The sequence below is a fragment of the Phaenicophaeus curvirostris genome, chromosome Z (assembly GCF_032191515.1).
Source record: "Phaenicophaeus curvirostris isolate KB17595 chromosome Z, BPBGC_Pcur_1.0, whole genome shotgun sequence".
In the NCBI taxonomy this organism is placed as follows: domain Eukaryota; kingdom Metazoa; phylum Chordata; class Aves; order Cuculiformes; family Cuculidae; genus Phaenicophaeus; species Phaenicophaeus curvirostris.
Genome location: NC_091431.1, coordinates 39,514,979 through 39,529,352, shown reverse-complemented (window position 1 = coordinate 39,529,352; position 14,374 = coordinate 39,514,979). Strand labels below are relative to the sequence as shown.

The 14,374-nt window shown below is 37.8% G+C and overlaps 1 protein-coding gene across 1 annotated transcript in view; it reads right to left on the bottom strand.

The window, feature by feature from the left end:
- PCSK5 (proprotein convertase subtilisin/kexin type 5) overlaps positions 1 to 14,374 on the bottom strand; it is a 245,073-nt gene that overhangs the window by 29,594 nt on the left and 201,105 nt on the right. Inside the window, exon 24 of the mRNA XM_069881190.1 lies at positions 12,425 to 12,493. Within this exon, the coding sequence (XP_069737291.1) occupies positions 12,425 to 12,493 (69 nt within the window). The remainder of the gene's footprint in view (positions 1 to 12,424; positions 12,494 to 14,374) is intronic.

Genomic DNA, 14,374 nt, shown 5'->3' with positions numbered 1-14,374 from the left:
TGGTTTTTATTTCTCGGAGCATTTATTGAGCATTGTTAGTGACCAGGCTGATAATAAGATAAGTAAGTGTACTTAAACCTTCTGAAAATTATTGTGGTATGAGCACATACAGTTCTTTTGCTTTTTTGATGGAAAGAATAGAGTATGCACCAAACAGACATTGTTAAAATTGCTGGGATTGTTTCCGCCTTTAATAACTAACTCTCCATGTACTTTCTGGCTTTTATGAAGGAAGGACTTTTTCGCGTTTTGCATATGGGAAGTTCTGAGGACATCTTTCTTTCAGATTTGCCTGTATGAATGACTATCTATATAGCTCAATTTGAGACAGATCTTAGCTGTAATTGCAAACAAAGACAAAATGCCTGGTTGTCCTCTGGAAAGAGTTTAGAAAAAATAAGTGTTAAGTAAGTGACCGTTAAGTAAAGACCACATATTTTGAGTTTGTTTAGGATCTAAGAAAAAGTACCTAGGAAAAAATGGGTAAAAATAGTTTATTTAGATTGTGGATTTGAACACATATTATGAAGTAGGAAAAAAAAGGTTCCAGAAATGGCACTTGCATTCTGCTATTTTTCACAAATTTAAGACAGAAGCGGTGGTAGTAAATACATTATTAGAAGGCCACAAATTTCATAGATATGCTGTATTTCACTAGAGAATGCACTGAGTCTTTCTTCACAAAGACTTTGGAAGCAGGCGGAGAATTTCTTGACAATTTTGCAAAATGAAAACATACAGTCATTGGGATACTTTGGCCTAAGTTTGTTTGTTTGTCAACTCTTACTGAGTCATTGTTCTTTCTTTTAAAAATATATACTCTAAAGAGAAAATCTGCCACTTTCTATACTTACTCATACTTTCGGAATTTAAACTGTTGATGAATAATGAACATTCTTTGGAAAGAAATGAGAAGAGGGCAACAGTGTGACAGCAGACAGAGAGAAGACTAAATATGCAACTATTTCTGCAACAGAAAATTTCGTATCATTATCACAGATGTTTTATGTCCATAATCTTGGAAATTAATTTTAAGAATGAACAAAATCTAGGGAATTGTGTGTGTATGTGTGTATATATATATACACACACAGAGTTCTTCAACAGTGACCACTTTAAAATCTGGCACAATCAGTTCTTAGACTAGCAGTAGCAAACATCCTATATTCACAGAGATCTTCACTTGCCCATAAAATAACAAGATCTCTTGTTATGCTCCAAAATAATTCTTTTCATGAGAAATGCTAATATTTTATCTCTATCACTATCCATTTTTTTCCATGATTTCCATGATGCTGAACCTGTGGCAGTCTTTGGAATACAGAAACAAAAGTGATCTTGATAACACTGGAAACTAGTTCAACTAGTTTTGAAATAAAACGCCTCAGACACAAACAAGTCCTCTGCGACTTTCTGCTTTTATTGCAGTTTTCTTAGATAAGTAGAGATCATCTAGAGTTCATATTAAAAATAATTTTTTTCTTTCCTTGCTTGTAATAAAGTGATATTCCTCTTTCCTCCTCCACTCCCCATCCTTCTTAAGTACAATATATTTGGAGTGCAGCTATGTTATAATACAGAAAATGTAATGTGCGAAGCTTAAATATTGGTGAAAGGCCAAACATTTGTGCATTATGTTGGAACTCTCTGATTTGAAATGAAGTAGTGTTTCTTAATACTCTGAGAGGGAAGTATGGGCATAAGCATTAGAAGCATAACACTGTTGTACTGGAAAGGTCCCATTCTTCAAATATATAGAGAAACATTAAGTTATTTTTTGTAGTATTACTACAAAGGCTTAACGATTTATATACAAGTTTGTCCATACAAAAAATGAGCTCCAGAGGATTTTGAAAATCCTTGTCACTGTTTCATTATGTTTGAGTGTTCACGGTCTTCAGACAGATCCTAGTTCTGGAAACTGAACATGGGTAGACCACAGCCCTTTTGATTAGCACTTATTCAAAGTATCCCATCTAATTAGACCCAGATCTTGAAATGACGACTCATACACATGCTTGAGTTTTATCTACTGTGTACAATAAAGCTGAAAGCTAACATTAAGTGCAAGGGTACATTTAGCAGGATCAGTATATAGACTGTAACTTCTATTTTAGCTTCCTGTTTTGTTTATGAACTTCTAAAAAAATTAAATTTCTTGAACTATTTATTGGCTTAGCCATGAGAATGTGCTGAATGTGCTGAATACATCTGGTTTTTTTTCTTTCAGGAGAAGTTCTGGATATTCACTGCCTGGGACTTAATCCCTGGTTTACATTTCTTTTCCAGTTTAATTAAATGTAAGGACTGAAAATTATTTTACATTACATTGCAGTTTTCCTTTAAGTGCTAGCCTGCAGGAATTGTTTCATTTCAACAGTTGCTACTAGATTTTATTTGCCTTTTACATTCCCCTGAACAATAATTTACAATAACCTAAAAAAAAAGTACCATAAATTGTAGAATAACACCACAAGAATAATTATCTATTTAAACTACCTTAGATCATTTATCTTCAGTTTTTATGGCATCTGAATTAAAATAAAGGTAACACATAATTCAAACATACGAATTTTGACTAGACATGGGCCCGACTGAAACTTCAGCATTCAGTAAGCCTTAAGCATGAAGACTTCTGCTGTGAAACCAAGGACTCTTGTTTAGATTTTCCAGTTTTTTTGTCTGTATAATTTTTGTTGATTTGTGAGCTCTTTTTGCTGTCGTTACTGTTGGGTTTTGTCTGTGTTTGTATTTGGTTAGTAAATAAGATTTGTCTCCTTTCTTCTCATTTCTGACATTATAATTGATTCATTATTATATTACCAGAAAGTGGAGAAAGGAGGGATTGTGAATTTTAACCAAAGAAAAAGCTGGATTCTGTTGTCAGTCAGATTTATGTGGGGAAAAAAAGATACCAGTATTTGTTTTGGCCAAAACCTGTAACTTTGATTCAGCCAAGGTATTCAATGAACTAAAAATACACATATTTTTAGGTCATAAAAGAAAAAAATACATTGAATAGACTTAATCTCTTCCGAAAATATACTTCTACTGAAATTACATCTGTTTAGTTTAGTTTTGGGTTTTTTTAAAATTAAAGCTACACTTAATTAGGATTAAAATGAGGCAAAATAAAACAAAAAAAGTTGTGTGTGTTATTCTTGTTCTAAAGCTGGTTAACTGAAAAAATCACACAGCTCTAATCTCAATTACCTTACTCTGAAGGAGGAATAATGACACTTGTAATTTTATTTCATTGACATAATAAAGGGAATGAGTCATATTTTCCCATTCAAATGAGGATTTTAATATGTTGTAATTAGAAGTAGAGATGAAGTTTAGATAAGATGAGATGAAGCCAAAGATTAACATTACAATATGCATTACCTGAACTAGTTCCACGGTTTGCCTGGATGAGGGGGAAACCTGATAAATACATAAATTCTTGTATGTCTGTTGATAAATGCCTCAAATTTTGGAAGAGTTTTGCTGAGGGAAAGTGATGACATCAGGAAACAAAAAGGAATAGAAAAATTTGAAAACTGACTGCAAAAGTCAGAATAGTATAGTCTCTCATTAGATGTAGTTGACCAGTGCTGTAGTAAGAATTAACACCACATATGAAGCTCCAAAATGCAATATAAACCAGAATAGTTATTGCTTACAGGGCTACAAAGAAGAACTAGTGGTTCATTCTTACTCCTAGTAAAACAGAAGATAACAGTACATCAACAGAAATTAAACCAGGACATTGGCAGTACTATCTAACACATAAGATAGGTTATTCCATTCATAGATTTTATTCTATTGCTCAGATGTTATGTTATCTTTTGTTCTTACTGTACTGGCCATTGTTTACACTTGTCAAAATCTTAATGAGATGATTTAAAGAGTCATGAAAGCTGCCTATTAATAAAATCAAACTTTATGCATGTTGAAGTGCATTTTCAGAACACACTTATCATGCTGAGATTGTCCATTATATTTGAATAGTTTCTTGCTACGCAGGTAGTTCCTCTGCGTGAATAGCATTACTCAAAGAGTGCTTTCCTACAAGCAAGAATGAACACTGGGGGCCAGAGGTCTGAAGTCTACACCACAGACATCAATGCAGGTTTCACAACTGATTTCAACAGCTGGATTCCATTGCTCCTTGATTAACAAAACGTATTTATGCAAGCGGGGCTCTCATGGGAAACATCATCTCTAGATGGGGAGAAATGAAAATTTTCACTGCTAGGGTCAGTAAATAGCTCCATAATACAATTCTTTATTTGAAAGCTCAAGACCCTGAATTTAGTCTAATATAAAATCAAAGAATTGAAACAAGTGCATATTGAGGTACAGTGAAGAGCATAACATAGAATAGCATAGCATAGAATAGAATAGAATAGAGTAGAATAGACTAGACTAGACTAGGCTAGACTAGGCTAGACTAGAATAGAATAATTATGGTTGGAAGGGACCTACAATGATCATCTAGTCCAACTGCCTGACCACTTCAGGGCTGACCAAAAGATAAAGCATGTTATCAAAGGCATTGACCAAACGCCTCAAATGTTCAGGCACAGGATATTGACCACCTTTCTAGGAAGCCTGTTCCAGTGTTTGACCAGCCTCTCGGTAATAAGATGCTTCCTAATATCCAGTCTAAACCTCCCTGACACAGCTTTGACCCATTCCCACGCATCTTGTCCCTGGCTCCCTGGGAGAAGAGATCCGAACCTCCCTCTCCACTTCCCCTCCTCAAGAAGCTGTAGAGAGCAATGAGTTTACCCTTCAGTCTATTTTTCTCTAACATGACTTCTGGCCCTTCCACCAGCTTTGTTGCCCTCCTCTGGACACATTCAAGGACCTGGACATTGTTCTGAAACTGTGAAGCCCAGAACTGCACAATGCTAAATTGTGGGGTAATCACCTCTTTTTATCAGCTAGTTATGCTGTGTTTGATGCACACCAGCATGCAGTTTGCTTTCTTGGTTGCTAGAGCTCACTGCTGACTTGCATTGAGCTTGCAGCCAACCAGCACCTTCAAGATCCCTTTCTGCAGGACTGCTCACCAGCCATTCATTCCCTACGTTATACATGTTTCCAGAATTACTCCATCCCAGGTACATAATTCAGCATTTGTTGGTGCTTTAAAAAAAAAATGTTCTGTTAGAGGTACTGGTCTTGGAGCCAGGTGTTGATGTCCTGGTTTTGCCTATTTTTTCCAGTGTTTCCCTCCGTTACTGGGAGGATTGACAAAAACACTCTTTGTGTTCCTGAATTCTTCAGCACTTTTCCCAGGGTCCTGAAATGTCTTTTGATTGACATTGGTCTTTTTGAGACATCACTTGTACCCACATGAAAGAGCAGGAGTAGGTAAAAATTTGAAGCCTGTAATAACCTCACTAGCTTTCTGGTGACATCACTGATCTGAGTCCTAAGGAGAGAGAAATCTTCTCTGAAAAGAGCATCTATTCTACAGAAGATTTATATTTGTTTTAATATATTTGTCCTTTAGTAATTCCAGTGGAATGATTCAGCAACTAACACTTCTTTACCGTTTGATTCCAGAAGCTCCTGAACTACAAATTGTTGAAGGAGTAGCAACTGATGCTTTGATTGACTTTGTAATTTTAGGAGTGTGTTCATTCTTCAGTCAGTGGCTACAGAGCTAGATGAACTCTTGAACTGATCCAGTATTTTTCTTCTGTGCTCTTATTTCTACCAAAACCACTAAACTAAAATCTGGAGTATTCTGTCCTTGCAGAACTCGCAGTTCAATCTCATATTTTAAATTTTTCCAATGGCTTGCCCCAAACCTGGATTTTAGTCAGGAATTAATTTTCTTTCTCAGAGAAAGAAAAATTTCTAAGCTAAAAATGTTTTCTCTAATGCATGCATTGTGTATCTTCTACATAGAAGAAAATTATCTTTTGTTTATATTCTAGGAAAACCAACATCTTCTAGTGTAATGCTCTGCCTAAACTAAAATCTGAGTCCTGAAAATCAGTGAAGAGCAGTTCCAAATACTGTTGTGCATTATTTTTACACAGATTGCATATTCTTACTCCAGAACCCTGCAGAAAGCAATCGTATTATCTGCAAATCTAAAACCCATTCCACAAGATTAACGTTTTGAGGAAGATTTACTCTGAGACTGAAAAAACGGATCCTGATATTTTGAAATACAAATCTGTTCACCATTAGGGAACATGTGAAGAAATCAAGTTTTCCTTTGTGTTCCTTAGGGTGCTGTGGGAACCAGATCACTTTTCACTCATTAATCATGAGCACAATTGCCAGAATCTCAATCTGTACCTGTGAGCTTAAGTCTGTTCACAGGTCTGCCCTTTTACCTATCTCACAGGTTCCTTGTATTTTCTCCAAATATGTTTTCTCTCCCTCCAACTCCCTCACAGACTACGTTTTCAGTCTGCATAGTTGATCTTGTGGAGAAGGTGCATGTTATTTAGTCACTTTCTGTCTCTCTAGCTTTGTTTTTGTACATAGACCTTTCAACTCAGACCAAATGAAATAGATTATGGATGACCTTTTATTTTCAGAGACAATGCTCTTTGGGGTTTCTTGGTATTTGTCTCTTTAGTACAGCATTTTTGAGAAAGGAAAGTGTGATGGCTATTCTCAGTATTCTTCACTCCATGTTGTCACTGAGAAGCCCTTTATTCCCAGTGTTAGCCTTTGAAAATGTCCTAGTATAGATCTTAGAAAAGCCATACTGTGCTGCTCTCTGCAGAAACCTGGATGGGTCAAAAGGCAATATACATGGTACTTTCCTATATGGAGATGAGGTAATATCTATGAAGCTGCCATAAGTATTCATATCATAACATGCCATATTTTTGTAAGTTGGTGAGGTAAGTGACAGTGAATGAGCAAGTAGGTGAGTAAAAAGCGCATCAAGAATGCATTCCTTCATGGGAAGACAATGACAGAAGGCAAACAAATTGAGAAAATGCCTGAATCACACAATCCATTCTAAGAGGAAGATCTGTTCTTCTGTTGATTCCTATGAATTTATCAGTTATCCACTTGAGCTGCACGTGCTGCAAATATTTAGCTCATCAATGAACTAGGTGCTCATATTTACCATTATTGTTTAATGGTGTGGTAGTTTCTGCTTCTGACGTGTGCATATGCAAGTCAGTAGATACTGCATATCAGAGAAGTTTGTCACTATGACCTTTGTAAGTACTCATATTTCATTCTGCAGGTGCAAAATGGCAAACATAACTTGTATTATTAGAGAGAGAGCAAGAGCCAAAAAGTGTTTGAGAAAACACTGTAGTGCATGTGTTATATTTTAGACACATCAAATAACAATCAGGACGGTTATGTTCTTGCACTGCAATGATTCTGAAATTATTTTAGAATAATTACTTCAAGTGGCTTAAATTCTGCAGTTATTGGCTTATAGCTGATTGCTTTCTAAAAAGTTAAATCTGATTCTGAAGAAAGTTTCTGAAACTCAAGACAGTTTTAAGGTTATGGAGGTATAAAAGGTATTCTGAAGTGATCTAAATCTGTGTGTAAGTGGATGTACATTGAGAGGTGGAATGCCCCATCCCTGGAGGTGTTCAAAGACAGGTTGGATGGGGCCCTGGGCAACCTGATCTACTGGGAGGTGCCCTGCCTGCAGCAGGAGGGGTGGAACTAGATGATCCCTTCCAATGCTACCTATTCTATGATTCTATGATTCTATGTGGTTGATGAAATTCACAAAGAAATTCCTCCTCCTTAATACCATTGCTTCAGCAGAACTCTTGTCTTTAAAAAGTTGCCTTTGTTAAGGAAACAGGACTTAATTTTGTAGACTTCATTGTAGACTATGGTAGTGTCTGCCAAAGACAAGTCATCAAAAATTAATAATGACCTGATTGTCAGAAGTGACGAAGACCTGAAGTTCTTATGGATCTGTCTGAGTTGGAGGAATCAATAGCTCATTGACACTCTGGAAAGTAGGTCCAGAAAGTCCAAAAGTGGGTTATCAGACCTAAGATAGCAAAGTCACAAAGATAATCTTGGAATGCATGAGAACTTTTAAGAGAGAACTTGAAATTTATTCAGCACTCTTTCTAGATACTTTGTTTGTCCAATTTTGTGTTTGCCTTTACTTGCATAGCAGTAGGAATGTATTTGAAGCTTGTAAGTATTTAGGTTTAAACACATATATTGAAGTCACCCTTAAGACTTGACTTGTGTTTGGCTCTGACTTCAAATTTCAATTCCTGTGCAGGAGTCCACCTTTCAGATCTCATGGGATGGCGTGCATATGAGCATGTCAATTGAGGTAGTACAGCAGCAAGCAGACACAGATGCATTTGAGAACATGTGGGTAGAAGGTAGGGAGGTGAAACCTGCTGTGCATAGCTGTTGTTTTGGCACTGGGTACACAAAGCCATAGATCTTTTTGGGATTAGTGCTGTCTAAGGCAATTTTCCTATTACATATCCCAGTACTTGACAGTGCCTGCAGGCAGAATCGTGTCTGTGAGCATTAAAGATCCTTTATCTCTTTAAAATACGAGCAGCCTCTGAATTAATGAAGTTAATCAGAAAGAAAAGTATTGCCTGAATTCAACAGAGGGTGTCATCTGTATTTAAACTACAGAGGCTTACCTGTCCTTGATTAAGTCTCTCTGACAGTTCCTATTTTTGCTCTTTGTCCTTCAACGTAGATACAGCAAAAATACATTGCTGTACTGGAGCCCTAAAACAAACCTGGGTTCGAAATCGGAGGAAAACCAGATTTTACTTCATTCTCTGAGGATCCCAGAAAGTATTACAAACTCTACCAATCTCCCATTTCAGTATCCTCGTGCCTGCTAAAAAATAACCTGCAGTGTTACTTATTGGGTGAGTTTTACATTCTCTTCTGAAACGTCTGATGTGGGATATAAAGTATCAAACCGGTATAAAACTACGGTACCTGTGTCTTAATCTGTCTGTAGGGTCACTACTGGTCAAGAGGAGACATTTCCCACACAGTCTGCCTCCATTACTTGCTCTATTCTGCTAGACTCATGCCAGGAGACAGTAAATCTTATTCGTTTTCTTTCCTTCACAAAGCAGGGCAACATTGCCCAAGACTGCAGGAGGCAGTTTAATTTATTCTTCAGTGCCCTTTGAAAAAAATTTTGGCCCAAAATTACCATCCTTCAGGCTAGTAGGAAAACAGGAAGTTCAGCTTTGTGTCTCCCAAGAAAAAGAATAAATTATCAGTTTACCTTCGTGATTTGTAGGCAGTAAGAGAATCACTTGCATTTCCTTGCTCCCAGTTTGCAACATAATGTCACTGCTGTCTGATACTCCTTTTAAAATTCATACAGCTTCTATAAGTGACCCTGCACTCAGTATAAACTGAAGCAATTAATTATTTTTATCTCTTACAACTTTTATTAAAGGATCTCAAAGCAGTTCAGAAAGAGCAGGTGCCTGATAATTTTTTTCAGATCTGTAAGTGTGCGTGAAATGTATTTGCATTTGTATATGAACATTTACCTTTCAGTATATAAGTTGTATAATTTAGATCCCAATTGCTTTGATTACTACATTTTGCTTTCTCTCTTATTTTTAGAAAAGTTGAAATAGCTTTGGATTGCTTCTCCTACTCCTGCTCTACAGGTCTTACTCAGATTAAATTCCTCAGTGGTGTTTAAAGGAAGATAAGACAAAGAGAGACTGCAAAATCATGCAGTGCCTAATTTTAAAAAGAGTCCGTAGAAAGACCATAAAGATGTAAAACTAAAAGTATCACATACCATATTCTTTACTTTGAAGTTTTACTATTTTAAGTTATTTTTATGGCAGTGTAATTTCTTCACAGATTTCAAAATAATCCATTTCTTCTAAGAGATGGGCAATTTGGCTGTGTTTTTTTTACAGGTGTCTCTAAATGTATCAATTTTCTAATAAGACATAAGAAACCTATTATTATGCTCATTTTATTTATGAATTAAGTTATTGATATGCCAGAAAACTGACAGACTATTAAGAGCAGAAACACAAATAAACTCTACCTTGTTCTTTTTAATTGTGAAGTTTATAGGTCAGGCTTTGTTTAAAAACACATGGTAAATTGCAAAAGCTTCTTGGGATCTTGCTTTTGGCCCACTGCTGTGCTTCTGTTTCAAATAGAGATAATATTTAATCTCTTTGACACTCAATAATATATTCAATGTAAACACCAGAAAGTTTCCTTAATAGTATGCCTCTTATCAAAGTCACTCTTTTTAATACTTCTAACTTTACTCAGCAGCGAAAGTTGATTCAACATTTGTTATATCTGCATCCATTCTGTTATCTCTGAAGCTTCTGAAAAGCCTGTTTTAAATCAGAACTTTGAGTCCAATAACCTGATTGTAAATATGGAGTAAATGTTATGGATTATTAATATTTAGGAGATGAGTGATCTCTGAGGACAAAGGTAAATGAGTACAGTCCATATTCTTTATGCCAGCTGCCCATGAACAATCTGTTGTCTTCTTATACAGGCTTATATGGATCATATATAGTGAAAAACAGTCTCCGAGTTACTTGTAATGACTATTTTTAAGAGAAGCTGCTATTCATAGTGCATTTCTCCCTGACTCAAATCAAGGATTGGCACTAAACCATTGCAGAAGAGATACAAAGAATTTCAATTCACAAGCGTTGTGAAAAGCACTGAAAATATGACCATAGGAAAGTAACATCAGACAGAAGCAATAACGATTGTTATTTAAACGAATTCTGTCTCTTAACTTCTTTTCTTCCCTATTCTGTGTATAACCAAGCAGACAGCTGACATGAATCTAGTTACCATGCCATACAGAAGACCATAGTGTAGTTGCAATCATGTAAAACTCGGTCCATTTGGTCCACCCAGCTCTTTATTTGGCAGTATTGAAAGCTACACGTGTAGCCACAGAGGAAATGTGTCAGGCTTGATTGCATTCATGCAGAATGGCCAGTCACCAGAGTCATAGTGAGTTTTATGGTATGACTTATTAGATTGGGTGACTGATAGAAAGTAGTATGTGATGAAAATCCTTATATAAGTTTGATATACATGAGTATTCATGACAATCTGTTTTCCCAGGGAAAAACATTGACAAAACCCAGAAAGAATATCAAAACAATTGTGTCTAGTGGTGGGAAGTATTTATGGTTTAGTGGGTTTTTTGCTTGTTTGTTTATTTGTTATTTTTCTTATGGGTTGCTTTTAGAGTTGTCTTTCCTGATATTCACTCTCCTCAGCAACATTCAGTCTTCTGGTACCAATGCTTGTGGCTGTTAAGTCAGTCCCCAAAATACATTAGGGACCACGCGGGAGAAAACAGAGGGACCCTCCACCTGTGGAAATCAATCTGAATTCAGGGAGGAGATGGATAGTCCTGGTAGTCTTTAAGTTTAGTGCTTTCAAAAATAGTCCTTGGAAATACAACAAGCCAAATTTGTTCCTTTCTTTTTACAAGTAGTAATTCCGGATAACTCTTTGCAGATCAGTGGCTTGCTCTAGATCTGCACCAGAAGAAGGAATGGTTAGGTCTACTTTTTATTCTGTATAATCTTTAAAGAACATTTTAGTCAAGTCTTACTTTTTGTGTTCTGGATGGTCTTATCGAAGCATCTTGGCATATCAGTACTCATTTGGGCACTATTTTGTCTAAATTCTGTGCTTTCTTAAGAAGACACTTGTCTAATAGGGCACAAGTGAAGATTGCCTTTCTGATGGGTCACTCTATTGCTTCACAGTCTTGAGTTACTTATCAGTTGTAGCCCTGTCCATTCAGCCACAGAAAATAAAATTTTCTTAACATAAGCAGAGTGGAGGCAATTAAGTGTGGTGTCTTTTGAACATTTTCAAACCTCTGTGAAGGTGAGCTATTAAGATACAGATTCACTCAGGTTCAGTAAATTAAATGGCATTTGTCTGAAGACAACACCATATAATATTTTTTATTCCAGCATGAAAATCATATATTTTGGTACTTTTTTGGGGGAAGTCGTATTGCTATTGCAGCAAATTTTTCTTGAATTAAATTAAAGGTCTCTCTACTACCTTAAAGAAAAAACACAGGCTAATGATCTGTTTTCAGGTCTAGAAAATTTTAGCATATATTACACAGTTATGTGCCTGATAATAGCATCAGAAAGTCACTAAATCTCTCAGCCTGATTGTGACATTAAAGCAGGGGCTAAAAAAGACTGTTACAAAGATTAATAGCTAAATTAATATATATAATTTATTCTTATTTATGCTGGAGAGATCATAAATGTGTTAAAAAATAGAACCACTGGGAGAAATACATTTTACTTGGTGAGACAATGCAGCAGTGACTGTATTCAACAGCATGCATGCAGGCTTGTGACAAGAGAGCAAGGAGGAATAATTTTTCCTTACCTTAAGAATAAATATTCATAAAGGGAATATTTACCTAGTTTGCAGTTTTGACATCCATCTGAACACAGTATGCACTCTCCAGAGTCAGGGTCTTCCACTTCACCTGTGTTTTGCAAATCACCAATATTGTGTTAATTCTAGACAATGGAAGGTCAACATTTGGAACTATACAGCAAAGTTTCTGGAAATCATAGAACCATAGAATCACCAGGTTGGAAGAGACCCACCGGATCATCGAGTCCAACCATTCCTGCCTATCTCTAGACCATGCCCCCCAAAACCTCATCCACCCGCACCTTAAACACCTCCAGGGAAGGCGAGTCAACCACCTCCCTGGGCAGACCTTTCCATTGCCTAATGACCCTTTCAGTGAAGAATTTTTTCCTTATGTTGAGCCTGAACCTCCCCTGGCGGAGATGGAGGCCATTCCCTCTTGTCCTGTCCCCTGTCACTTGGGAGAAGAGGCCAGCTCCCTCCTCTCCACAACCTCCTTTCAGGTAGTTGTAGAGAGCAATAAGGTCTTCCCTCAGCCTCCTCTTCTCCAGGCTAAACAACCCCAGCTCTCTCAGTCATAAGACTCGTTCTCCTCATAAGACTTGTTCTCCAGCCCCTTCACCAGCTTTGTCTCTCTCCTCTGGACACGCTCCAGAGCCTCAACGTCCTTCTTGTGGTGAGGGACCCAGAACTAAACACAGTATTCGAGGAGCGGTCTCACCAGTGCAGAGTACAGAGGGAGAATAACCTCCCTGGACCTGCTGGTCACACCGTTTCTGATACAAGCCAAGATGCCATTGGCCTTCTTGGCCACCTGGGCACACTGCTGGCTCATGTTCAGTCGCTGTCAACCAACACCCCCAGGTCCCTCTCCTCCAGGCAGCTTTCCAGCCAGTCTTCTCCCATTCTGTAGCACTGCACAGGGTTGTTGTGCCCCAAGTGCAGGATCCTGCATTTGGCTTTGTTAAACCTCATGCCATTGGACTCTGCCCAGCAGTCCAGCCTGTTCAGATCCCTTTGCAGAGCCTCCCTGCCCTCCAGCAGATCGACACTTCCACCCAGCTTAGTATCGTCCGCAAACTTGCTAAGGGTGCACTCAATGCCTTCATCCAGGTCATTGATAAAGACATTGAGCAGGGCTGGACCCAGCACAGAGCCCTGGGGAACCCCACTTGTCACTGGCCTCCAGCTGGATTTAACACCATTTCCCACCACTCTCTGGGCCCGGCCATCCAACCAGTTTTCCACCCAGGAGAGTGTGCGCCTGTCCAGGCCAGAGGCTGACAGTTTCCGAAGCAAAATGCTGTGAGAAACTGTGTCAAAGGCTTCACTGAAGCCCAAGAAGACCACATCCACAGCCTTTCCCACATCCAAGAGTCTAGTCACTTTGTAATAGAAGGAGCTCAGGTTAGTTTGGCAAGACCTGCCTTTCGTGAACCCATGTTGACTGGGCCTGATCACCTCATTCTCTTGCAAGTGCTTCATGATAGCACTCAAGATCACCTGCTCCATGACTCCCTGGCACTGAGGTCAGACTGACAGGCCTGTAGTTCCTCAGATCCGCCTTGTGCCCCTTCTTATAGATGGGCACGACATCAGCCAGCCTCCAGTCCAGTGGTACCTCCCCAGTAATCCAGGACTGCTGGAAGATGATGTAAAGGGGTTTGGCAATAAATTTTATCCAAATCTTAAAAGGAGAAAGCAATTTATTTTCTTATATGGTTTTGTGTAATCCAGTCAATTTGAGGAAAAATGTTCTTATTTTATATTAACACAATACTAGAAGATAATCAAAGGTAGAGTTTGAGGACCTCAGAATAAGGTATGATTGTGTATTTGACAACAGGAACCAAGATCCTAAACCAGATTTCTATAACAAATTGAAAACAACGTTTGTTTAACTCCTGCTGAAGGATCATAGAATCATAGAGTGGTTTAGATTCGAAGTTCTCCTCCCTGCCATGGGCAAGGACATCTTCCACTAGTCCAG